Here is a 27747-nt window from a genome sequence, read left to right on the forward strand (position 1 = left end):
TTAACGTCTTGGCGGAAAAGAGCTCTGTTGCCATGGAGCTGAAAGACAAAAGAAAAAACAAACACAAAGATTTGAGGTATATTAATGATACAGACCAATGCTAAATAGTAACATAGTATAAAGAGTCTGAGATTAAGTTAAAGCTAAAGAGGTTGAGGTTAAATTGTTTATCTGCCATTTGTCAGTCATAGGTTCTTGAGGAAGTAATTTATAGTTTTCTGGGTGATAGTTTCTCGTCTGTATCTTGGGTATTAGTGAGAACTAAATATAATAAAGGATATACTCTGTTTGGCATACAAGTTTGAAGTGTTTTCCTTTAGTTCCATTTTCTGGTATAAAACATAAACATTCTAAGCAAGAGGATTTAAAAGGATTTTTACATCTTTTAAGTGTGCACGTACTTTAACAGGCCACTTCCATGCACTGTTTACACTACTGAAAACTAAAACAACAATTTGTTACCTACTTTAAAGAGGTAATTAGTTTGAAGATTTGTTTTGATCCTGGTTAATCTGAAACATGTAACCAAATTCTGGAGCACTAGCATTTCTCTCTCTGCTTCCTACCTGTAGACATGGGGGGACCCAGCTTGCCTCATGCCATTACTGCCAGGCCTTCAGTTTCTTTTTTCTCTTTTGGTTTTTCAAGATGGGGTTTCTCTGTGTAGCTTTGGAAGCTGTCCTGGAACTCGCTTTTTAGACAAGGCTGGACTTGAATTCACAGAAATCCACCTGCCTGCCCCCGAGTGCTGGGACTGAAGGCGTGCGCCACCAATGCCCAGCTAAGGCCTTCATTTTCTAAGGGACTGCATTCTATGAACTTTGAGACAAACTAGAGTATTCATCCCAACTCGATTTAATCTGACATTTTACAAACAGGTGCTTTACAGAGAAGACAATCTAAGTTCAAGAGGCAAAAGACTACATTCTTGTTAAACTAATATCTTCCAATTAATGACATTCACTTATATGAAGGTATTACAAAACAGAGAAGGAAAAGGTTGCTTAAAATAATTGATGTTTTTCCTTTTGTCATCTTTTACTATTTTCCTCCATTTATCAAAATGAAGCTTCACAATATGAAATCTAGATTATGTAGAAAAAGACTCTCCACATAGCCTACTATTACTTCTGGGGAGTGAATAATTAAAATGTTGGAATATTTCAGAATTTCTGTTCATTATTCACATATGTGAAGTTTGTTTTAAAAAACTGTCATGTCCAGTTGTAGCTTGGTCTTTTTAGACTTGTACCTAATACATGAGCTAGCTCTTTGGAAGCTATTCCCTATGGTGGGATGCCTTTTCAGCTTTGATGCAGAGATGAGGAGCTTGGTCCTGCCTCAACTTGATATGCCATGCTTTGTGGACTCCCATGGGAAGCCTTACCCCTTCTGAATGCAGACAGAGGAGTAGTAGATGGGGGGAGATAGAAAGGAGGTATGGGGAGGGAATGGGAAGAGAGGAGGGAGGGAAAACTGTGGTTGGTATATAAAATTAAAAAAAAGATGAATAAAAAAACTGTCATGTCATTAAAAACTTGTATTAACTAATGGTTTCATGACTATGAATTTCATAATTGTTTTAGGTGTTCCCTAAAGATGCTAACTGAAGGATGTATTAGTGACATCATCAATTTTCCTTTTCTGTGTTCTGACCAGATTTACAACTTACAACAAAATTCAACTCTGCTCAGTATTCCACACATCAACAAGGAAAACTGCTGTATGTACCACCACTTATGACTTCCTTTACATAAATGTAAAGCCAAAGGCAAAAATGATTGAAACTTTCAACTCACCGTAAGTCCAAGGAACTTGTGGAAGCACACCTGGGTTAGGAGGATAAGGATAGGCAGCTTGTGGTACCAGCTGATGAGACGAAAACTGCGAATAAACTGGTTGTTGGTAACTGTAAGAAACAGGCATGGGAGATGGAGAATAGCCATTTCCTGGGATAAAGGCATTTGCTTGCTGCTGCCTAGCAAAATAGCTAAAATGTTCAGAGTATGAATGATTGAAATGTGTGTTCTGGACAGCACTTGCAACTGCAGTCATCATGGGAGGAGGGGTCTCGTACGTTGTCATCCCTTGGTACGTACGGGTAACAGCGGTGCCACTGCTGCTGCTGCACTGATAAAAACACCAAGCATAGTATGGATATGACCCTCCAAATGAATGCTCAGAAGAATTATATACTGTGGTATATGTGGACTGTGGAGGTGCATTCCAGGATGTACCAACTTTCTGAGTCACGACTTTAGGATTCTTTCCACCCTGTTCAGAGACAGTGCATTGTGCTCTCTGATTCACATCAAGGGCTAAGCTCCCATATGAGCCAAAAGGTGAGATACTGGGATTTGGTGCATTTTTTATAGGCTGTGTTTTATTTACTTGCAGGACAGGAATTTTGTCCTGGATACACACAGGCTCTGGAGAGCTGGTACATGTACAATCTTTAACAGACAAATCTAGTATCTTATTATCTTCATGTTCAAAGTCTGTGTCATTCATCTCAAGGTTGCTATGGATGGCCCTCACAGAATGGGAAGCAGGCACTGATGCTCTAGGCATAAGAGAGTCATCATTTCCTGGTCTTACGTTTGAAGGACAGATCTGTGTGTGATCTGCAGGGTTTCCATGCAACTTCTGTGCTGGTGTGTTGTCAGGTGAGCAAGTGGCAGCTATATCCTTTTGGTCACAAGATACTAGAGGATGGTCTTTCTTATTTGTTTGGGCAGCATTAAAATTCACATTTCCTTTCATTATGCCATTTAAGCTTTCCTGCTGTTCAGCGAGATATTCTGAAACACCAGATGAGCTATCTGTCAGCTCTATTTTGCTTTCTGGCTTTGGTGTGCAAGTGTCTTCTATGTTCTCAGAAGGTGAAAGCAGGCCAGGTGTTGAGCTTGGTCTTTTGACCATTTCTGGAGATGCAGAGTCTCTCTTCAGACTGTCAGGTAAATTTGATCCTATTTTGTTTTCATCTATGGGATGAGATTCTGTAGTCCTATTAGTAAAATATAAATTCAAGCAACTTTAAAGATACAGTCATAACATTCTAACAAATATTTGCATTTTTATTGTACAATAATTCATAGGATTAACATTTTCTTATTTCACTGGGAGTATAAAAGTAAAATACTTTTCAGTTTTACTCCCTTGGTTTGAATTTAGATATGGCTAATGTTGAAGATGATATACTCCACATTTCAAAACATTCCTAATATTGTGCTAGACACCTGAGTGACGTGAAATTTTTTTAATAAAGCTTTTAAAAGTAGGAAACTACCATTATTCAGTTGTTTGGTATAGTTTCTAGTTCATATACTTCTAACCCAATGACAAGTTTCATTACTCATCAATAGCTCTCTTCCCTTTTCCCATCTCTTTGGCCCAACTATTATAGTTACTGGTCCCTACCACCCAATCATCTCCCTTTTCTCATTAAAACAAATATTCCTTTTGTTTGTTTATCTTCTGAGAATAAGAAAAGCAGACCTGCAGAATTCTTGACAATATTCATAACATTCTTATTAAGTTTAGTCTTAACTAGGTGATTATAGCACCATGAAGAACCAAAGTTGAGAAACCAAAATCAGTACTACTTCTCCAGAGTTAAAAGGAATTCATCTTTGGCCTAGAGTCTCTATTCCTTTCTAGAAAATCAAAAGGCTTGTGTTTTAGCCATATAACCTTGAAAAGCTATATAAACTAAGTTTCCAGAGTAGGTAATTTGTCTTTATATTTTCAGTTATGACCTTCTGTGTAGAATTACAGCTGCTGCCTAGATGGTTTGTCCTTTTGGAGGATATTAATTTCTATCAGTTAGCCCTCTGTGTCAATCTTGAAGCAGATTTTTTTTTTTTTTTTGGTTTTTCAAGGCAGGGGTTCTCTCCATTATTTTGGAGCCTGTCCTGAAACTTGCTCTATAGACCAGGCAGGCCTTGAATAGAGAACTGCCTGCCTCTGCCTGCCGAGTGCTGGGAATAAAAGCGTGCACCACCATCGCCCGGCCAGTTTTAATTGTTTAAGTAGCAAATACTTAGGTAATAAGCCTAAGATAATTACACTGGAGTATGTTACCATGTAGTAGTCTGTTTTATGTCATTTTATAATAATTTGGTCACATATGCTATGAAAAGAATTTTAAAAATGTATCATTTTAAGAGGAAAATCAAGAAATAAATGAAGCTGTTCCTCATTTTTGTATTTTGTTATTGTCTTTCATTAAATGGGAAAAACTGGAGATAGTAAGGAATGCCAATTTTTACATAGCTAAATGAGAGCTAATAACTTCAGTGGCACTATTTGGCACAAAGTGATAAAAATGTGAATTTTTCTATAGTCAGCTTGAAGAAACTGCCTTTGAGATATTCTATTTTATACTGTTAGAACATCCTTGTATGAAATAATGTTTGTATTATGAACATCTGTAAAATACATACCATTTATATTAATGTCCCATTGGCATAAGATGGCAACTTCTCTTAAATTTTGAAATTTAGTTCCTATGTAAAATGTACAACTTAATCACTTGTCCTATTCTTTCATGTACTTTTAGAAAACAGTTTAAGCAATGCCTGTCAATATGAATTTTTCTTTCTTGAAAAATTTCTAAGGCCCAGCTAACATTAGTAATCTCTTCTCAGAATCTACTTATTCTTTACATCACTGGAAACAGGCATTGTATATGGCATTTGCCTTCAATATTTAGGAGTGAAGTTCAAGCTCATTAGGCTTCATTTAATCTGAAACAAACTTCTATGTCTGTCACTCTTGTCCTCCAAGCTAAATGTATTATTCAATATGTTTGAATTGTTTTTATTCCTGTTTTTTTTATTTGCCCATTTCCTTTAGTTTTTATGAAAAGAAGGTTGATAGAACTCATACCTTGGATTCTTAGATATTGTCTTTTGTCTGTTTCTTACATCTTTCATGGTAACCTATAAAAATAAAATCATGTTTTACATTAGTGATGACAAACTGCATTATAGCATCAATGTATTCACCTATTCAAAAACCAGTGGCTTATAGTTCATGTTTACAGAAATTGCTTTCAAAAATAAATTTGTAATATTCTTCGTGCCCATATACATGAAAGTTTAAAACTAATCGTGCAGTCTATTTATGACTGTTCCCTCTTTGTTTTTCGAGACAGAACTTCTCATTTTAAAAAATTTCTAATTTTATGTGAACAGGTGTTTTCCCTACATGGACCTTTGTACATCACATATGTGCAACTATCCATCAATTCTCTAAGGAGTATCTGACAAATACAAGATGAGTGCTCTTAATCTCCAAACTGCAAAGCTGTCAATTCTATGGCACAATACTCTGTAAATGTTAACACCAGGAAATTTTTACTCCATTCAGAAATTACTATGACACCTTTGGGTGTTGTACATGAAACATAAAATGAATTTCATGCTTAGACTTTGGTTCTATTAGCAAGATATCTGAGTACACATATGCAAATATGACAAAATCTAGAAAATGCCAAAATCTGGAGCACTTTTGGGTTAGCGTTATCAACCAGCCTGCATTTTCCATTCTTATGCTATAAGACAGCACCATTTTCTAGTCTTGGCTGATTTACTATCTCTAACTATATTCAGTATTTCATTACCTTTTAAGTCAACAACAAAAAAGCAAACAAAACCCTAACAACGAACACATTTCACATGACATTACACTTTAATATGTAAGGATTAAGTTCTAATTCCTTAGGCCTATATTTAAGATCTGGAACAACCTCCCCCAACTTCTCCCGTGCACAGACATGTGTAACAACCTCCCTTAATCCTGCTCTCATTCTTCTTGGCCACCAATTAAAACGGGCTGAAAGCACAAGTCTATGGGTATAGTACTTGCCTAGCATATACAGAGTTTGGGTTCAAACATCAATGTTATAAAATGAAAAAACACCTGGTACCCTTATCTTTTAATAAGTCAACAACAGGACATATATATCCTATGGTTTTTGTGAATTTTTCATTATTTTATATATCAAATAAATATGATAAAATGTATTCATGAGACTTTTCTCTTTGACAATCACATATTAAAAATATCTGCCGGTGGTGGTGGCACAAACCTTTAATGTCTGTACTTGGGAGGTAGAGGCAGGCAGATTTCTGAGTTTGAGGCCAGTTTGGTCTACAAAGCAAGTGCCAGGACAATCAGGGCTACACAGAGAAACCCTTTCAAAAAACACTTCTGCCCTGTATTCTTCTGACAGGTTAAGCAGGTAGTGTTTTTAATGTTCATGACATTAGCTAAAGAAACCACTCAATAAATAACTGGTAACTGGTAAAACTTACATTTACAATAATGAACTTGCCCTCTATTAGACATTAGAATTTACTCTTTCATGAAATACTTTGAAAATTATGCATCTGCAAGGTTATCTCAATTATATAATTCTGTAGAGAATATGAGTCATTTAACCTCAACTTTTGTATTCTGTATACTTTTCTGCTTAGAGTAAGTTTGTTTTCAAGAGTATTTTTCAAACCTGATTTTAAAACATTTGTACCTTTTGTCTTTTACAATTGGAAACTGCATCAGTATTTTCTTTTCCCTGAGACACTTCACACTTGTCTGCAGTCACAGGTCGTTTTTTAGAGGAACTTGCAATGTTTTTTATTGTGCACCCTGCAGCTAAGGGTGTCTGCACAGAAATATCAGGTTGACTGCTGTTCTCTTCAGGTTCTGTAGTGGGCATTTCTCTCTTTTCTTTTTTGCTGAATTGCAAAGTGTTCCTTCTGTTACGAAGCATTTGGAAAAAGAGGAGATGAGTGGACAATTTAGTACCTTTAGCCCTTATCATCTTCATATGTTTAATTGTCTTCAGAACTTTCATTATATGGACCATTTTCCCAAAATCTTTCTGAGGGACAGACATTATATTTTTGAGTAATGTAAAAAGCTGGTTGTAGTTATGATCCAATTCTTCCACAGTGTTTCCATAATTTACACATGCAATATGTGGTGCCAAGTCAATATATGTGGAAACTGAATATTTAGACATCTTTAGAAGCCTTTTAATTCCCAAAAGTTCCTTAAGTTCTCTGGAGAATAAGCGTAGAGCATAGGAACAATTAACAGCTTCACCATAGTCATAGAGAATACATAGCTCTTTCTTAAGGTGAGAAATAGCCGTCTCTATCACTTTCCAAAGGCAATCTGTTTGGTTGTCATCAACTGAAAAGGACGCCATTTCTTTTTGGCAGCCAACAAGCTCAGGAAGAAGAGACCAATCAAACCAGAGCATACCTCGAAATCTCTGATTGTGTAGTTTCTCTGCTATTGAATTTTTAAGAAAATGAACAGTTTCTGAGAGCATGATAGTTTCAATATAAATCTCAATAGCTTCCGGCTTTAAAATGACAGCTCCATGGTTGTGGTTTAGTATATCCAGAACATTTTCTTCAGTGATAAAAATATTATTTATATTGTCTTCTTGCAGCATCTGGAAGTATTTTTTTAAAGTTTCTAAGTGAACTGTACATTTCAGAGTGAGGTCCTGTAATGTTTCTAGGTCTGCAGATTTAGCTTGATCCAGTATCTCACTAATACAACAAATATCTGGGTATGAAAGCCAAGCTTTGTTCAGCTTACAGTTTGGTAGGCTAACTAGAGCTGACTGTTTGGACACAATCATATCATCTTCTTTAAGCCCAATACTGGGAGTTGATTCATTGTCTAAGTCCTTAGACAAGACATCATAGATCTTCTCCCACTTAGAAAAGGCACATTCATTTATCGCCTCCATTTCTCTATTTTCAGAATGTCTTTTGGGGAAAGATTGGCTTTTCTCTTTCCATACAAGACTTTTTGCAGCATCAAAATATATATGTTCCAGACCATAGAGACAAATTTTGATACTTATTTCTTCATTGCTCTTGATAAAACTAACCTTTGAGGAGACCACTTCTAAAATGATCCACAAATGGTCTTCCTTTCCTGGGTAACAATGGGCTTTAGGAGAGCCTGCATGCATACTGATCAGCTTCAGAACACTTTTTCTTAAGGCTTCCAAGTCTGCTAAACTATCTCCAAAGTTAACGCCACAGGTAAATGGAACAGAAAGACAAAAGTCAAAGCAATCAGAATAGTGTCTCTTTATGGCTTCACATTCTTTAATTTGCCGTTTGTATTTTAAGAATGCGTAATATGAATTATTTTCCTTTTTGGTTTCTGCTAAGATTTCAACTAGCTGATGATAATAACTTTGTAACTCACAGAATGCATTATATTTTAATCGTCTTTGAAAAGCAGGATAGAAATTGGACTGCAGCTGATATCCACGTGGCCTGGAAAGCAGCTCACTGTACAAGCTCTCATCATACCATAATAAGCTTCGGAATGTTACTTTACCTTCTAAGAATCTTTTTTTGTTTTCAATGAACTGAATAGTTTCCATTGCCATTTGAAGTTCTACCCAAGTATCAACAGCAGATGGTTTCAATTTAAATCTACAATTATCCCACAAGTTCTGTTCTACCATCAGCTTTCTTGAAATCAGGATTTGGTCAAGTGAACATTCTTGCTTTCTTTCAAAAGCTTCAACAAATAAAGGGAGAAGATTTTGACAAACTTTAGTCTCTTCTTCTAAAACCTTCAAAGAAACTGCTGTATCTGCTTTTTGTAAAATCTGAGACAATTCTGTTACACGAGATGTGTAATTAGCTACACGATGCCCTTCTTTTAATCCTTGCATGTGTGTTGGAGGCTTCTTTTCAGCAGGGACTTCAGAGTTCTCATGTAGATCCGGCCTACAATTGGTTCCTGCAGTGGCTGGTTTGGAGGGACAGTCAGATTGTTGTTTCATTTGCCCCACTTTCTGTCTTTTGCTAAGCTGACTAGGAATGTTTTTCAAAGCAGTTGTCTCTAGGGTAGAATTTTTAATGCCTAGACAAGAATCAGTCAAGTCGTTTTTAATTATTTTCTTGTGTGAGTGGAAGGATCCTTCTTTTAGGATCTTATTTTGATGTTTGTACCCAGTAACAACTGCTTGGTAAACTACTTGCTCAATTTTTTTCATTTTTTCTTCCTCAATGTATTTTGCCATATATGTTTTTGAAGGAACCTTTACATTCTCTTTTAAGAGCAGAGAACCACCATTGGAAGATGGTTTTATATTTTTATTACAACTTTTACTTTCTTTATTTACTGACATCAGATCCAATTTAGAATGCTTAGTAATATTCACTTCATTCTCTTTTAAATGGAGTCTATTTTCCCCCAGAGAAGATTCTTCCTCACCAGCTGTCAAAAGAATTGGTGACAATGGTGGTATATTTCCTGTAGGAATGCTTGGTTCAATCTCCCTAAGAACTGTACACTTTTCTACGGGAAGAATTGTGCCCCCATTTCTAGTACCATCAGATACAAGGTTATCTTGTTCACAGATACCAACATTTAAAAAGTGTTTCTTGTTTAAATCTAAAACTGAAACAACTATGTCAGTGTTAGCTTTACAAGTTAAATCACATTTATCTTGACTATGACTTATATTTTCTTTCATGGAACTTAAAGACACTGAATTACTTTCACATACCACTGTTTCATCTTCAGAATTATTTTCTTTTGTTATATCCTTAATATTATGTGTTGAATGGTTTCCGAGCTTTGCAGAGTCAATGCCAGTCTGATACTCCTTTTCAGTTACTGTTTCACCTGGGTAAAGTGTGTGCCCACTTGTTTCAGAAAAATGTTCAAGTTCAGAAGAGCTTGCATTTCTCACAATGCTATTAGTGTATCCTAATTGACTTATAGTCTGGGATGTATAGGCTAGGGGTAACTGTGATTGGTGAAGTCCATCACAAAATTCTCTCACATGGAAAGTGGTAAGACTACTGGAGACATGGCCAGACATGATTCCTCTGGAAAGGTACTCTGAAATTCTCTCTCTGTTTGTTCTGTAAGATCTGTGCTTTGATACTGGGGCCAATGATTCATCAACATCAAATCTTAATCTTTTTTCTCCCTGTTTGTCATACCTTCTTTTGGATAAAAAATGCCTAGATCTTCTTTCAGACATCCAACTGTCCCCTTGAAGATCACAACTTTCCCAGAAATTATTACATATTACTGAATATGCTTTTGGTAATGGGCCCTTTCTCTTCTTTCCCACTTTAGATATAAGCTGCAAAGACGTATGAACTCTTCTATGAGCTTTTTTTAAGTGAAGAACAGCTTTGTCCAGTTTTCTGGACAGATGTTTGCTTTTACATAAAGATGCTTCATTATTTAGAATATCCAGTACATTCCTAATATGCCTCTCTGACTGTGAAAATGTTTTAATTCGCCCTTGGGATAGGGAAGAAAAACGTTCAGATGAGTCATAACTCGCTGGCTTCCTCCTTTTCTCATGAGTTTCATGCTGCCTTAAATCTTTATGGGATATGTTCTGACTCCTTGAAGATGCATGCAGATTTCTTTTGCCATTTCTTGATTCCATGTCCTTTTTATTTCTAGTGTCATTAAAGTCATGCTTTGATTTTCTGGGACATTTACTCTTCTCATTGATGACTGTGACATTACATGATTCAGTAGACAAAGAGTTACTGTTTGGTTTTCCAGAAATGTGACTTACACATGTCCTATGACTTGAGTTTGAAGAATGGGAGGTTCCAGATTTACTCACGTATTCCAATTCTTGCACTGAATCGCCACATTTATTTTCACATGAAAAACCCGAATGTTGGGAATAAATGCTAAATCCAAAAGGTTTTCCTTCATTTGCTTCTGGTTCTGTGGATTCAGTTACACATTTGTAAAAATTATCTTTTGATTCTAAAGAATCATCAGTGGGACTGATTCTTAGACTAATTAAGTTTGTAATTGTAACTTGTAGATCTGGAAGAAAAATTGGGTTGTGAAGCTCTCTTCTGTCTTTTTGTGACGAGAAAGAAACACAATTACAATCTGTAGAATGTGGATCAGCACCCTCCCTTCGGGCAAAACTGATAGCTTCCATCTCTTTATTACTGTTTCCAAATAGGCCCTCCCAATCAATTCGAGACTTCAGGGACTCATATAACTCAAATTCTTCACAAAGATGATTTCCTTGGCTATCTATATTTTGTGGAAACAAAGAAGCATCATTACAATCTTCAAGCTCTACTTCAATTTCACTTCCCAATTCGTAAGTTTGAAGAATTGAATTCTCATTTACTAATTGATAAAAATCTTGTAACTTATCTTTATCAGGATCAATCTCACAATTGAAAATGCCATGTTTTACTAAACCTAAATCTGAAATCTCAGAAGCACAAGTTTCTTTTAGCTGGTGTTTTTGATGATCCTCACAATTTGTGTTTAATGTAAGAATGGTAGTATTAACTACTTGTTTTGGAGCATTGGAAGCTATACACACTGAAGAAACTTCAATTTCTGGAAATGTGGACACCAAGTGTTCCACACTTCTTCCATCACTTGGTGCATGTCTTTGTTTTATGGAATCCATACTATCTTCACTCTCTGATGACGCAGATGTTGCTGGTCTACCTTTCTTCCCACAAATTGAGTCAAATGTGGAACATTCTTCAGAATTCAGGATTTCTACTTTGGTGTTACTCTTAATTTCCCTCATTTCAACTGCATTTGCATGAAAATCTTGCTTTTCACTTTCATTTATATTATCTGTTTTGTACTCAGGAGATGAAGCACTCTCTTTATCTTTAGCCTCATTTGGGTTTTCATGTCTTTGTTCTTGCGAATTAATTTTCAAGTTTAAATCAGAGCTCAACTCTGCATCATAAGACAGGCAGTGGTCCTGCACATTGCCTTTAATATGAGAAGTTTCTTTGCAGTCTTTTTCATCATTTTTATTTTCCCTCTGGATGCACATATATTCTCCAATCATGTTGCCACCTGAAGTGTCAAGAGATACATCACTGGCAGAAGATGAAACAACTCTATCAATGAAGTGTTCTCTATCCAGGGGAATATCTTTTGCTTCCTGGAAAGCATCAGTCATGTTAATGAAGTTCTGATTATTTTGTACTACTTTCAATTCTGTTAGCCCCTGAGCCATGGCAAAATTTGTATCAATATTATCTTTGTGCTCCAAAGAGTACTGAGGATGCTTTTGTAAAAGATACCCTGTATCTGGAGTAAGATTACACTCTAATTCCACTACTGCACGATCTAGTTCATTTTTATCTTCTGTGGTAGATATGGGAGGTTTGGGCATTTGTAACTTATGAGTAACTGGTATTTTGTCACCATTTCCCGTTAAAGAATTAAGATTTCCACATTCTTTGTGTTTCTGGTCCAATGTAATGCAACTATCAATTGGGCTACTTTTAGTTTTATCAGTAAAATAGTTAACAGTTTCTTTCCAACAAGTTTGGTTTACACATTTAGAACCGTCTTCTGGGCTGATGAAGGTTCTCATCATTCCAGTATTTTGCATATATTCATCTAGGTTTCCTTTATTCTGGATTGGGAAGACTGCAGACATCTTGTGACCAACTTTATATACATTATTTAAATCAGAAGACCATGATGCCGTAGAGATGTGACTCTGATAGTCTTTACTATAAGTATTTTTTTCTGATCTAAAGGAGTTCTGTGGCTCATTGCTTTGTTCAGTTAAAACTGGGATGTTGCTTCTTTTTTGGGCTTCCTCCTCTTCATTGTATTTTTGTTTTTCAACATCTGAAATTGCATTTGGTAAATAACGAGGGAACGAAATACCGCTTTGCTCTTTACACTGCTCTGTAATGGCAATCTTACTTACTGTTGTACTGTCATATTCCCTTGAGCCCATATTGTGAGTCTGACAGTGTGATCTTTCAGAAGAGAATTTGAAGCAAGAGGTATCTGAACAATTAGTAAGAGCATGATCAGCAGGGGTAGTTTCAGGTGAAGAGACCAAGCTAGCTGGCATACAAGTCAGCTTTATTTCTGAATTACCATGACCCACACTCTTATCAAATGGCAAAGTATCACTTAAACCAGCAGCATTATTTTGTTTCCTCATGCTTTGTTCTCTCTTCATCAGTCTTGGGTCCTTAATAAGTTTTGAAGTGATAACTGTACTTGAGCCAGTACTGCTCTGAGAGGGAAGAACAGCAGAAATACTACTTAAAATACTTCTGAGATATGTCACACTGAACAGGTCACCATTGCCACTTGCTGTGTTAGCAGTGGGCATCAAAGAAAGAGCTGAATTGTGTGTGTGCACTTGAGAAGCATCCCCAACTTCTGATAAATTATCTGTATGTCTGCTGTATGTATCAAACACACAACTGTTTCCATTCTGCACACTTCTATGAGAACTAGAAGATTCCAAACTGGAAGAATCCGTCTCTGAAGTTAGTGCTTTGCATGGACAATTTTCCTGACTAAACAGATCAACAGGTTTCCTGAAGTGCTCAAAGATGACTGTAGCATCTTTTCCTTTTCCAATTCTTTTTGCAACTGTACAGTTACTCAGAGAACATGCTTTTTCTGTGGAAACATAAATAAAAAAAATACAACATGAATAATTTTAACTGAGTTCTTTTAATAGCCCAATACTGATCATCTGTTCTTACCAGGAAAACAGAGAAGAAAATAAGTAACCAATAAGAAATACAATGTTACAACGCAAAGTATAACTCTGGTTTAAGCAACTTAAATGCTTTGCTACCAAGATTGTTAACTTGAGTTTGGTCCCTGGGACTCATATAATGAAAGAAAAAAACTAAGTCCTACACACTATCCTATGATCTTCATATATGTGCCTCATACACATGTGAGTACATTAACACACAAAAAATAAATACGCAATAAAAAATTGAAGTCTGGGGATACAGCTCAGTTGGTAAATGTGCTACCAGGTAACATGCAGGAAGCTCTGAGTTCAATTTGCAGCACTGCATAAAACTAGCGTTTGGGAGACTGAGGCAGGGAGATCAGAACTTAAAGGTCACCTATCCTTGGCTACTGAGTGGAGGCTGGCCTCGATTACCCTGTTGTAAAAATACATTTTTATTCGAGATTCCTTACACTAACTTTCAATACTCAATTGCAGCATTTATGCATTAGGAGGCAAAATGGTGTCTACTTGCTGTCACTTTGCTTCTTTTCCTTTTACCATGGAAAGGGAAAAAAAAGCAGCAAATGACAATGAAGTAAAAAAGTAGGGGAGAGGCAGAAGAGATGGCTCAGGGAGAATGGTGTTTTGCCATCAAGTCTGATGATACCCTGAGTTAAATCCCCAGGACACAGTTGTGGAAGAAACCACCTATTAAAAGTTGTCCTCCAGTTGACTTCCAGGTGTTGATTCACACATGCCAACACACAATGTAAATAAAATATAAAAAATTTTAAAGCAAGGAGAAAAAGTCCTATAAACTCTTTCTCTACACTTATAGTAAGTATCCTTGGAAGTTACACAGATTGAACATCCTTATCCAAATGCTTAGGATCAAAAGCATTTACACATAACAATAGACCAAAACACTTGAGAAAAAGGGCACTCATCAATAGATTCAAATTATTTTACTACTGATCCTAAAGAAGTAAATCAGGTGGTGTACTCCTTTAATCCCACCACTCAGGAAGCAGAGGCAGGCGGATCTCTATGAGTTCGAGACCAGCATGGTCTACAAGAGCTAGTTCCAGGACAGCCTCCAAAAGCCACGGAGAAACCCTGTCTCAAAAAAAAAAAAAAAAAAAAACATTAAAAAATTATGTATTACCAATAATGTAGATTATGGAACCTCGTGTTCCTACACAACACTTTAGAAATTCCCATGACACCATCTCTAGTTTAAGCTATACATTCTTAGTGTTAATACATACTCCAAGTAAACTAGCACAGTAGCACCAAGACCCTTATATAAATAGCAATGTGGAATAAGAAGTTGTAAGGGTACACAGATTTTTCCAATGCAGTAGTATCAACCATAAAAATGAATGAATTGTTGTGATAGCTATCAACACAGAAAAATTACATGAACAAATAATAAGTCAAAGAGGTAAAAATATGTGTATATGACCCTAGACACATAAAATGGAAAATGCAGGTAAAATACAACTGTTTTGGTTAGAGATGCACAATGTATCAGAATTCTCAGAATTTAAGACCAGCAGAGTTGAATAATGAATGTTTCTTACCAAGCCTCTTAGGAAATCCTGTGGAGGGGAATCTCAGTGATGTCATAAGTTGTCCATTACCTGTCTTTTGACCATTAAATTTAACTGTTACTATTGCATATGGAAGACACTGTCTAGGTCTATCTACTGGTCTTGAAAAGACATCATATTCATAGAAGTATACCTGAAAGACATAAGAAAAATCAAACTATTATAAAACCCTGGGCCCAGCTTTGTACTGGAGTATCTAAACCATAAGATTAAGTATGAGGGGGCTGGAGAGATGACTCGGTGGTTAAGAGCACTGACTTGATCTAGAGGACCTAGGTTCAACGCCCAGTACCTATAAAGCAGCTAACAACTGTCTGTAACTCCAGAATCTGACATCCTCATATACATGCAGACAAAACATGAATGCACATAAAAATAAATTTTAATAAAGATTAAACATGAACTTTGAGCAGTCCCAAAAAGGAGTTAGATAAAAGGTAGCAAAACAACCCCCCCCCCAAAAAAAAAACCTGTTACTTATATCTCGGTAGCTCTGCCTCTTGATAGAATGTTGCTTTGTGGTTAAATGACCTCAAGGATACATAGAGGTTGTTCCTACTATGTCAAAACCGAAGGTACCAGGGCACTGTCCCACATGTGAACAAAAACAGAGGGGTCTGCAGCTTTAGGGACCATGGCTTCATTACAAATTGTGTTTTTGATGAAGAGTTGTAGTATCCCATGAATATGCCACAATAGTCACAAAACAAAAAACCCCACAACAAAGAACCCAATGTGCTGCTGCCCCATTCTGGGACAGTCCAGTCCTTTCTCTCTTTAGGGTACTTACCTTGCTTTGATAAATAAGCTTTTCTTTAACTGTCTCTTAATATTTCCTTTGAGAAGACAACTCTAAGAATCCCTCGATCGTCTTTAACTCTAGCTTTGTTAAGGACATGTAAAATTCCTTTTCCTCTTCCCACCACATATTTTTACTTGGAATCTACTAATACTGGAAGAAGCACAATACTGTTTTAAAATAAGTAGTATTTTCTATAAAAATGCATTGTATATGTTCTGAAACCTATTTCAAGTCCAACATAATAAATATTAATACTTCTTACATATAAAACATGTATATACTTCTACTTATTTTCACTTACAAAATAAAAAAACTTAATATTTTATTACAAATTAAGCAAAGTGTAATTAAAAAAACTGCTCCTATACTTAATCGTTAGTTCATAAAGCTTTCCTTTGTTCCTCTTCCAAAGTATAAACAATCAATACTATTGTTAAAAATTGTCTTAATTGATGCATTATAACTGGTCATATTTATAGGGTTTAGTGTGACTTCTGTTGTAAGCGTGTGTGTGCAAGAACATGTACATGTAGAAGATAGAAGTCAACTTTGGATGTCACTCCTCAATGTCCCTCGTGAGACAGGGTGTCTTACAGTTTAGAATTCACCAAGTGGCTGGCAAATGAGCCTTAGGGCCCTCTTTATCTGCCTCTCTAGCACTAGGATTCCATGTACACACCACTACATCTGCGCCACACAGCCCCACCCCCACCCCCCACCCCCGTTTCTAGAGATTGAATTCAGGTCTTCATACTTGCAAGGCAAGCACTTTATATTATAAACTAAGCTATCTTCCCCAGGCCTCAGTGATGTTCTGATATATATCAGGACTCAGTTAATCAAGTTACCTTAAAGTATCTACAATCTTATCTACCATCATCCATTTTTAATGGTGAAATATTTGAAATTTACTTTCAGCAACTCTGAAATATAAATGTTTTATTGTAGTTATGCCACTGTGAAGCCTTGTTCAAAAGGGAAGCTGACAGCTCACTTAGGGATTATGTCTATGGCACCTAAATAGTTTCTATACTAAGCATGTGTCTTTCAAGTCATCAAAGGAACTGTAGCATTAACATACCATTGAATTGTAGGCTTGTAGCTCAATGGTATCTTTCAGAGAAGGCGTATTTCTTGACATATGGCAATCAAAGTTAGGAGAAGGATCCAGAGACACCTTGCTTTTATCCACAGAAGGCTGAATTTTCTTGACTTTTCCAAAGAGAACCTAAAAAGCAAAGACAATGCCCAAATACTTTTAAGGCCTCATGCTTTTAATAGTGATATATTAATAAAACTGTTAGTCCATGCCCTAGATATACGGGATGTTTTTGTTTTGTTTTTTTAGATTTATTTGTTATGTATACAGTATTCTGCTTGCATGTATCTCTGCAGGCCAGAAGATGGCACCAGATCTCCTTATAGATGGCTGTGAGCCACTATGTGGCTGCTGGGAATTGAACTCAGAACCTCTCAAAGAACAGGCAATGCTCTTTACCTCTGAGCCATCTCTCTAGCCCAAATGGGATGTTTTAACATGGAAATTATACTATTTATTTCCCAAATTAAGTTCTGAGATTAGAGTTACCTCTAATAAAAATTTCAGAATAATCTAGAAGTATGCTTATACACGAGATTCTAAATATTTGACCTAGAAACAGAATGGTGGGAGAGACCAGATGACATAATTATAGACAGTAAAACATTATAGGATTATTTTTCTGCTTTGGGTTTTTGAGATGGTCTAACTGTAAAGCTCTGACTAGCCTGAAACATGCTATGTAGACAAGGCTAGCCTCAAACTTGTGATGACTTTCATATCCCCACCTTGCTTATGCTAGGATAATAGGCATGTGTCATCAGGTGGAAAATATCATGCGCAATTAAAAGTACCATTTGAACAAAGTGAGGCAGATAAATCAACAAAGAGGACAACTGAAAAAAATTAAATATTACACAAGTTAAACATTCAAGTATTGAAAACAGTACAGAATATCATGGAAGAAATACAAGAAACAAAAACAAAGTAAAAGTCTTTCTGAAGAATGGTGACCAAAAACTGATGAACCAAAACCAGGCAGATTAAGGCTTCTGCATACTATAACACAAGTATACAATTTTAAATGGTCTAAATCATGAATGAGTGGTGAAAGGTGAGTTGGAAGTACAAATATCACCAAAGTAGACATTTTATATAAACTATAATTACATTATTTTAAAAAAAGATCATTTTATTTTAATGACTCAAAAATATCGCAGATATATTAAAGTAGCTAGTCAAATACACACTAGGCCAGTTGCAAGTTCTATGCATCTCAGTCAACTTAGAGCAGCCATGGAACATAGCTTACACTTTCAATCATTTAAAGTTTTATGAATTCATCACACACACACACACACACACACACACACACACACACACACACACACACACTCAAACGACCAACAGAGTTGAAACTTAGGAAAACAATTAGCTTTATATCATCTTCACACCTCACATGTCCTTTTACCTGCATCCTGCCCTTCCTCATCACCCAATGGTACCCTTTCTCAGTGTCTTTTCTAAATGCTATTCTGTACTCACATTTACAGCTATTTACAAACATATACACATACACTATAGACTAGACCTGTGTATAAAAGAAATTTTATTTCTCTAAATTGAAAATTATTCTAAAGTAAAGATTAAACAAAAACCACAAATGTTAAAAAGGTAGCACATGCCTTTAATTCTAGCATTCCGGAGGCAGAGGCAGGCGGAGTTTCAGGCCAGCCTGGTGTACAAAGCTACACAAAGAAATCCTGTCTTGAAAAACCAAAACCAACCAACCAAATAAAACCAAAACCACCTAGACTAACTCTTAAAGAGACCCAAGTTCAGTTCTTAGCATCCACATGGCAGTTTCTATTCCAGTTCAAGGCTCTCTTCTGGCCTGTGTAGGCAGGCACACATGTGGTGCACTTACTTATGCAGGCAAAACAGCCATACACATAACGATAAACGAAAGTTAAAAAAAATGTTTGACCCTCTAATGATAATGGATATATCATATTTGAGAGAAAGGATACATGAAAATTCTATCATATGCTAGGTGGGTATGGTTCTTTAGTGGTGGCTATTATGTTTTAAAACAACACACACACACTCAAGAGATTTGTGTTATGAAGCCTTGTTCTACTCTGCTAAAACTATCATTTTATACAAGCATGGAACATTCGTTAAAAATAATAAACATTAGTATAATGCTATTAAACTGAGATAGCTCAATTAAGCTAGCTTATGCTACAATCATATTTTAAGTGTTCAGAAGACACAAACTACTATGGTGCTACATTGAATGATAAAAAAATAAAAAGAATAATGAACCCAGAAAAAGTATATATTATGAAGACAATGATGATGAGTGCTGCCTTTTTGTACCTAAGTTTTACTTTGTGCCAAAGTCTGGTAAAGAGTAAAGAACAAGAGAAAATTCCAAAGGATGACAAAGTAGTTACTTTATGGAATTCTATTTAAGATAACTTAAACTATGTTCATGCTGACTTAAAATTACTTCTATATTTATTATTTGTTTTATGCTACTACCCACCTTAAAAATCATAATTGCTTCTACAGTAGTGCTTCGACTATGAGCGTAATTCAGGGCGACATCAACATGTCTAAACATATAAACTCCAAGAAGAGGATTCCCAAGTATCTTCAGTGTGGATGCTCTGGTACTTAGCCCATTCTGGTAGATCTCTACCACATCACTCTGAGAAAGTGCTAAGAAACAGAAATGTTCTTCCAAGTCTCTGCCATGTCTTCCATTCTCACGCATCTCTGACCTAAGTAAAAACAAATGGTATACACAGCTAAACTAGAATTTTCAAAAAGATAAGCCATTTCAGTTGCTCAAAGAAAGCAGAAAGTACTGTCAAAAATCAGAGGTACTAAAACTTACACTATGATGATTAAGTTGGCACTGAAAACCATCTAGAGACCAAGTTCAAGATTCATGTCCAGGATTTATGGATAGCTTGAATGAGTAACAATTCTGGTAACACTTTTAATGTAGTCAATACAAAATCTTAAGCTTTATTACACATTTTCTTCTCAAATATCTAGAAAATTTTTCTTGTCACAAATATTTAGAGAATAACGTTCAAAATGAGCTACCTTATGCTTTAGCCAAAGTAATAGTGACAGGGCTGGAATAATATAGTATATCTCATTTTACTGGCCTCCACTGTTTATGGCAGTGTAGTATTGTCTATTCAATCAAGTCTATCCACGTTCTTTTTACTTCAAAAGCATATATTCATTTGTTTTATCTCTTCTCATATTTTACTAATTCAGCCAATATTATAAACATTCTTTAGTTGTATTTTCTATGATGATCTGTGTCTAGTGACCTAGAATATTATTTTTTAAATGGGAGGGGGGGCGCAGGGATGTCATGAAGCATACCACACAGGATGGTGTACTTGATATATGTACACACACACACACACACACACACACACACACACACACACACGTATCATGTATAATGCATATATATGTGGTGTGTGTATGTGTGCACATTCTGAATATTCTGTAGATTTGCCATTCTCCCATCTCTTTCTCAGGCCTTCCTAGTCCTCAGACAAAAACTACTTAAACTAGGCCATCTCATAACCTTATAATGGCCTTTAAGGGAAGAATCTCTTGCCTCTGTTTAGATGAAAATCTTGAAATGCTAACCTTAGCAAAGAACACATGCTGAAAGGTGGAAGAAGATGAATACAAAGGCTTCTTGTACCAGTCAGTTGTGAAAACAAAATAATTGGTCTTAAAGACCATTAAAACTAATAATCCTGTGAATATTCATCTATGTAAGTAAAATACATTTTGCTGATGAGAAATCTTAGTAGTTTATATAGAATATCAACAGTTACAACACTGGCTTAGCTCAATGCCCAGCTGCGAACATGTTGTTACATTACAGCACTGTGGGGGCTGAGATGAGGGAGCTGGCACAGGCTGCTTCATGAGCTTTAAGAAGTCTTCATAGTATTAAGTGCCAAGTGACACACCCAGTGCTGCTGTAGCAGCTGCAGCCAGTTATCCAGAAGATCAGCCGAGGTGACTGTTGAAGGGGGACACATAGCAGACACTCACCAGCTTTCTACTGATTATTTCTACAGATGTATCAACTTCAACTCTCAGAGCTAGTAGAGATTAACATCTATTTCAAAGGACAACCTCTCTATAGGGGCTAATGTGACTAGTGACATTAAATTAAGGCCAAGTACCATTTATCACCTGTCTGAAAATCCTAGGGTCCTTAAAAATTACAGTGAATTTACTCTGCCACTGCTCTATGAGTAATGAAGCCTGGACAAGAGCACATACATTTACAGCATGGTTAAGTGATAAAGACAGAATGCAGGCCGTATACAAAGAGTTTCTGACAGTGCTACTACTGACAACGTTGGCCCAAAATATTTTTTTTATTTTTTATTTTTTTTGTTTTTTTGAGACAGGGTTTCTCTTTATTGCTTTGGAGCCTGTCCTGGAGCTAGTTCTGTAGACCAGGCTGGCCTCGAACTCGAAGTGATCTGCCTGCCTCTGCCTCCAGAGTGGTGGGATTAAAGGCGTGAGCCACCACCACCCAAAATATTTTAGTCAATTATCTTGTTTGTAAACATCACAATATTATTGCTGTTGCTGTTTAGCTTTCCCGAGTCAGAGTTTCTTTGGCCCAGGCTGGCCTTGAACTCCTGATGCCTGCCTCTACCTCCCAAGTACTAGGATTATAGGCTAATGTCATACTTGACAGCATTTTAACGATTAAAACTATGTAACAATAAAAGTCTCAAGCTTACAACTATAGCTAATCAAAGCCTTAGAAAGCTTTCTCTGGAGTTTCACAATTGTGGTAATAGGGGTACGTTTCAGTTTTTATCAAATGCTTTCAGAATTACATTTGAAAACATTTTAGGCCTAAGTACAATTTAAGGTTTTAAAAATGCTAACGAAAAATAATATAACTATTTCTGGCTCTATAAACTGTGTGAGAGTTTGGCTTTTCAAAAGTTATTCAAACACTAGGATGCCAAAATGTCAAACAGTAGACACCTGTGAATGTTGTAAACCAAGAAAACAAAGTTTAGATGCAAATCAGGAGAGAAGAGTTAACTTAGAGAACAAAGAGCATTCCACCAAAAGTGACCCAAAGGTGTTTAGAATAAGACAAGAAAGGGGCATGTTTGGCAGGTGCTGAGCACTGACACTAGTCAGGGGAGCTCTGGACTTTGCAACTGTGCTGGGAAATCCAGGGATATACTGGCCACTCTGAATTTTTTTTTCTAATTAAAATTTAGTTTCACATATTTTTATTATATTCTTTCCCCTCTCCCAAATCCTCCAACTTCATCCTCTTTCTCTCCATCTAAGATAAGAGGGTAGCCAATACACCCAATCACACTGCATTGGAGAAAACTCAATTTCAAACAGCTCTGTTGTTAGGGATGGTACTTTGTGTCCACTTCCCCTTCTCTGTGCTGGGACTGACCCTGTTTTGTTTGATTAGAATCTGTTCATATCTAGTGTATATTGTCAGTTGTGTGTGGATGACTGTGTTTCCTAGGAGTCACACACTCTGGCCTTTGCTCTCTTCAATCACTCAAGGTCAGTGAAGAATGTTTCATTTGGTGTTTTTAGTTCTTAATACAGCACTTGTGTGGCAAGTTGTTCCCGTCTGGAATTTCTAAAATGCACAGAGCAATTTTTGCTATATCTTTGGACACACTATAGCCACTCTTACTTTATCAGTCTCAGTATGTCTCCTTCAGAGATGACAGAAACGATGAACCTAAATAGACTTTTGTGTATACAGTAATGTATAATCAGGTAAGTATATGAAGAATGAACACACACCAAGGACTCTATCACCAGATCCCATGCTAAAGGTCATATTTATCTTGATTATTAAAAATTAAGAGACTGGGGAGACCGCTCAGTGAGTAAAGTGTTCCTAGGCAAGTATGAGGACCCTGGCCCAGATGCTCAGCACTCACATAAATGACAGACATGGTATCCCAAGTCTGTAAGTCATGCTGGTAGGGTAGGGAGGTGGTGCACGCAACATGTGCACTTTCTGTGCTGCTTTTCTAGTTGAAACAGCAAAGTTCAATCAGAGACTGTCTCAAAAAATAAGGTGGAGAGCAAGAGACAAAGATACCTCAAGTTATCCTCGAGTTTCTACACATGAATGCAGACAAAACACAGACAAACACACTCAAAATTAAAAAATATTTAAAGATATTTAGAGTCAGTAACTTCCTGGAAACTTTTCTTGTGACTTTATGTAGCAATCTTAATGAGGAACAAATATGGCAGAGCCTGTCACTGTGGCCTTCTTTTTCTCCCTTTTACTACTATATTATTAACTAGTAAGACATAATAAAAGTCTTACATTAGAAAAAGTCAACACTAAGAAGCTAGTTTGCATAGAGTAACTATGGCCAGTAGAAACAAATTAGAATCTTGTATGTCTTTCCAAAGATGGTAGAGTATTAACATCCTACTATCTTGCTAACTCCTCTGAAATAAAGCAGTGCTTTTGTTTTCTGTTACTGCTGTAACAAACTGCCACAAAGTAGCAGTTATGTAGCTACTTAGCCCAGCATGTGTTTTATTAGGGTAAAATCAAGTATCTGGCCTGTTTGTGAGATTCTGGAGGAAGATCCCGCCCTCTTGCTTGTTGGTGGAATTCACTAGTACTAGTAGGAATGACATCCTTGTTTCCTTGCTCTATATTTAAGGCCTTTCCAGCCACAAGCAATCACCTATACATTCCCTGACTTATAATCCATTTCCTTCGTTTTCAAGGCCAGCAAAAGCAGGCTAAGAGTCTAAGTCTCTCTCACCACCTGTCTTTCCAAACTCCTTCAACTCCTCTCTCAGAAAGACAGCTCATTGTAAAGACTGCTGTGTTACAAACATAATCTCTGCTGTACCTGAATGTGACCCAGGTGCTGGTCTTCAAATTCTGGTCTTCATGCTTGCAAAGCAGGAACTGTGGTGATATATTGCTTATGATTTACTAAAGCTACTAGAGATCAAAATAACAAAACAACTATACTAGTCCGTCATAGAAGCCAGGCACAGACCTTTAATCCCAGGACTCAGGATTAAGAGGTAGAGATGAAGTCTGTTATTTCAAGGCCACACTGACTACATGAAATTGATCCAGGTCTAAAAGAAACAACTCACACAAAGGTGATCTCAGCATTTGGGATCACATGCCTTTAATCCCAGCACTAGGGATGTAGAGACAGGAGTGATATGGCTGGGCAAAGAAAGGAATAAGAGGAGGAGAAAATAGGAACTGAAAGCCTTTTGCCTCTGAGGATTGGTGGGGACAAGATTACTATTTCAGCTGGGTAGAGGTAAGATCTACTGGCTTGACTGATTTGCTTCTCTGATCTTCAGCTTGAACTCCAATATCAGTCTCTGAGTCTTTTATTTATCGTGTTACAAGACACTTTACCTTTACTTTAGCCATCTCTCTAGCCTTTCCTTAGTAATTCTTATTAAATAATCTATGTTTATTTTCTTAGTAATAATTACTAGCTTTCAAGTGACAGAAATAAATTAACATGACTCCATGATTAAAAAACAATCTCAAACATGCGTCAGCCACACACACTTACCTCTTAGCAGAAAACTGTTTTTCAAGATACTCATTTCGAACCAGCTTTGTATCGCCAAACTGCCAAGTGAACTGCAGGTCACAGTTTACATCAAGCCTGAACTGCTTCAGAGTGCTATGTATGAAGCCATACTCTCTAGTATTGGTGTAACAAGAAGACAAGTAAGCTAAGATAAAGAAGAGGGAAACAGTTATATGTATTTTAACAGACACTGCTTATCTGTACAACGACAATAGTATAGCTGACAATTTGGAAATTTCATTAACAAATGAAGGCAACAATTTACAATTAAGGTTGTACCACAGTAATGTGGATGTCCTATACTTAATGTATGTTAAAACATTAGCATTTTCTCCTCATACTATTATAGTTATCAACGATTAACATATACAGACATAATATAGTCCTAGAATGTAGATGAATAATTTTTAACTTAAATCACAGTGACTCCACAATGTCGCTAATTAATAATTACACAAACCCGGTAGCTTCTGTTAGTACTTCTTGGTATTTAAAGATGGTTGGTATGTAAAGATAAGGTGTGTGTTAAGAATATGGTTGAACTGCTAAACTGTTTCAAAACAGCAGCAGCATTTTGTGTGCCCACCAGGAGTAAATGTGGTCCTAGGCTCCATACCCTCTCTGGCATTTGTTGTGATTAGTGTTCTAAATTTTGGCCATTTTAAAAAGTATGTAGGGCCAACAACCGTTTATGCTGGAGTGGATGTGCAAACTTGGTTTACTGTGTATTTGAGTAATTGTACATTGTATTTAGTGTATAAAATATCTGGGCACATAGTCATATATTAAGAAGATAATGTCCATGAGATCTATAGTGATACTTCTCTTCTTAGCAATTCTAAGCTGTTGATCTTTCTCTTCCAATATATGCATCGGATGCTGTGCATTCCCCTCTAAGCACTGCTTTTACTGTGCCCCCCCCCAAATTTTGTGTTTTCATTTCCATTTAGTTCAAGGGGCCTTAAAGTCTTGCTTTAAAAGACTATAATGGAAGTCAACACCACCATCAGTCATCTTGATTTAATATATAGCTATACACTATTCCAACGATAGCATAGTACACATTCATCTTAAGCCTGCATGAGACACAACACACATACCACACCTGTGCCTGAAAATATGCCTCAGACAAAGCCTGCTCTTATATCACAATGAAATTTAAACATTTGAAATAGCAAAGAAGATAGCTGGAAAATCCCAAAGTATTTGGGGGAAGGAAAGAATATGATAAAAATATACTATGTGAAGATATTTAAAAAATAAAGTATTTTCAAATAATCCCAAGTGGTGTATTCAGGGTACTGATTGTTTATGGAGTAGCTTTTCTCACTCAAGTTGAGGAATTCTTGAATGGTGATAAGATAAAAAGATGTTATTATGTCTTCGACATTTGGGTACTATCATATCTAGCCTTGTATTTTAGCAAGTCTTTACTAAAACCATGCTGCTTGGGGAAACTGCTGGTAGTTAAGTGAACAGCTAATCCCACAAGGCAGGATTGAAGTCCTTGTTTTCTCTAGGGCATACACCAATACTCTGGAGGATATGCCCTGATGCTACTTCAGGCAGGAAAAGTACATTCGGCCTGCTTACTTAGGCATTACTAGGGTGAATGCCTGGATGTTGTAGAAGACCAAGCTCTGTATTTTGCTTTAAGCATCTCTACCCTAGTAAGAAGGGACAACTCATTGCCACAAAGCTAGGGTTTTGGTAGTATGGAATTTACTGATGGTAAATTTCCATCTCTGATGGCAGAGATGGAAAGTCCAGGCTCCCCACTTGGTCACTCATGGTAAAGGAAAGAGAATGCTAACCTTGTTGTAGTCTAGGCTTCCTACTTGGGCTTCTTCTGGTACCACATTTGATGGCAAGGTGTACCTGCTTGTTTCTTTCCTCTACTTAATGTTTATTAACAAAGGTGCAGTGGCTATGCCCCTAGCCCAAATTCCTGGTGTTTCATAGTAGTAGTATAGTATTTAATAGCTCCCATCTTGACAAGCTGCCCCACCTTTCAGTCCCATGGCATAAGAAAATGATTTTTTTTATTTATTTTTTTTATAGGAGAAGCTTGTACCAAGTGGTATTTTTGGATAGTAGGCATCAGTCTGGGTTAAGCAAGCACAAAGTCTGGAAAACATGTCATTAACTATTCCCTAGCCTCAGGTTTCTTAGTAGGTATCTTACATTTGGTTTACAAGTAAAATCCAGGTTTTTAGTGTAATTACTGGAAGTGTAAAGACTGGGAGCTGTGACTACTCCATTTTGTATGAAATCAGAGGCATATGCATATCTGAGGGAACGAAATATTTGACTTAGTCTAGTCAGAATGAACATGAATGAACCAGAGAAACAGGGTTTTATAAAAATCCTCATCTTGTATATACATTTTACCTTTTTCAGTTGTCCTCCTGATCTTTGGAATGGTGAATTTCCTCCGAGAACTGGCTTCTGCATCAGTAGTCCATGAAGATTCACTGTCTGGGCTTGTTTGCCATGTCTTATCATTCTCTTTCATTTCCATTTTGTTGGTGGCCTAGAATCAACCCCAAGTTAAGATTAGATGTGCTTCTTACCTCTCTGTGGAAGTACAGCAGTACAATGTGGCAGTAATCCGAAAGCCCTCAGAGAAAAACTGAGTAAGGATATTTTCTTAGTCACACTGCCAACCGGTGACAATTGCAATTTGCCAGGTTACCCCAAATAGAAAATAAATAAATTTGAAATATATTATTTTATGTTATACCTTTTAAAGTTTTCAATAGATCACTCTCTTGTAATTTACTGGATTACAAAGTAGTGGCCAAAATCCTCTCCATTCCCCCAAAGCTTAAAAACTTCCACCAATAATGATTTTTGTAATTATGGTAAAATTCTTGCCAACTATTCTATTCTGTAAAAGTTCATTTTTCTATGTACTATGTTGCTACAATTTCTGCTTTTAGGAGAAACTTATGAGAGTCATATATTGCTCACTGATGACCATCCCTACACTTACCTTACAGCTAACAAGTCACTGTTCAATTGGTGATTTCTCCAGTCTACAGTCTTTAATTCAGGGTCCACATTATACTAGTATTAAAGAAACTCCTCCTTTC

The 27747-nt window shown here is 36.5% G+C and overlaps 1 protein-coding gene across 1 annotated transcript; it reads right to left on the bottom strand.

Moving 5' to 3' along the window:
* Tex15 (testis expressed 15, meiosis and synapsis associated) lies at positions 1-27173 on the bottom strand. Its single transcript, XM_035453005.1, has 10 exons — positions 27044-27173; positions 24632-24797; positions 19540-19777; positions 17031-17177; positions 15118-15280; positions 12622-13464; positions 6536-12564; positions 4891-4943; positions 1800-3007; positions 1-38 (listed from the first exon to the last, which is right to left on the bottom strand). The coding sequence occupies exons 1-10, from the start codon at positions 27171-27173 to the stop codon at positions 1-3; spliced, it is 9015 nt and encodes a 3004-aa protein (XP_035308896.1).
* Positions 27174-27747: the final 574 nt, after the last annotated feature.

Source organism: Cricetulus griseus (genome assembly GCF_003668045.3).
Source record: "Cricetulus griseus strain 17A/GY chromosome 1 unlocalized genomic scaffold, alternate assembly CriGri-PICRH-1.0 chr1_1, whole genome shotgun sequence".
Lineage (NCBI taxonomy): Eukaryota > Metazoa > Chordata > Mammalia > Rodentia > Cricetidae > Cricetulus > Cricetulus griseus.

What these genes read in the sequence shown, in the direction of transcription:
- Tex15 (XM_035453005.1), bottom strand. Translation starts at nt 27,173, where the DNA reads ATGGAAATGAAAGAGAATGATAAGACATGGCAAACAAGCCCAGACAGT. An exon ending in GGAGGAAGCCCAAAAAAGAA is followed by an intron (nt 12,565 to 12,621) that starts GCAACATCCCAG and finishes CCTTTAGATCAG; the next exon opens with AAAAAAATACTTATAGTAAA. An exon ending in ACAATATCTAAGAATCCAAG is followed by an intron (nt 3,008 to 4,890) that starts GTATGAGTTCTA and finishes TTTTACTAATAG; the next exon opens with GACTACAGAATCTCATCCCA.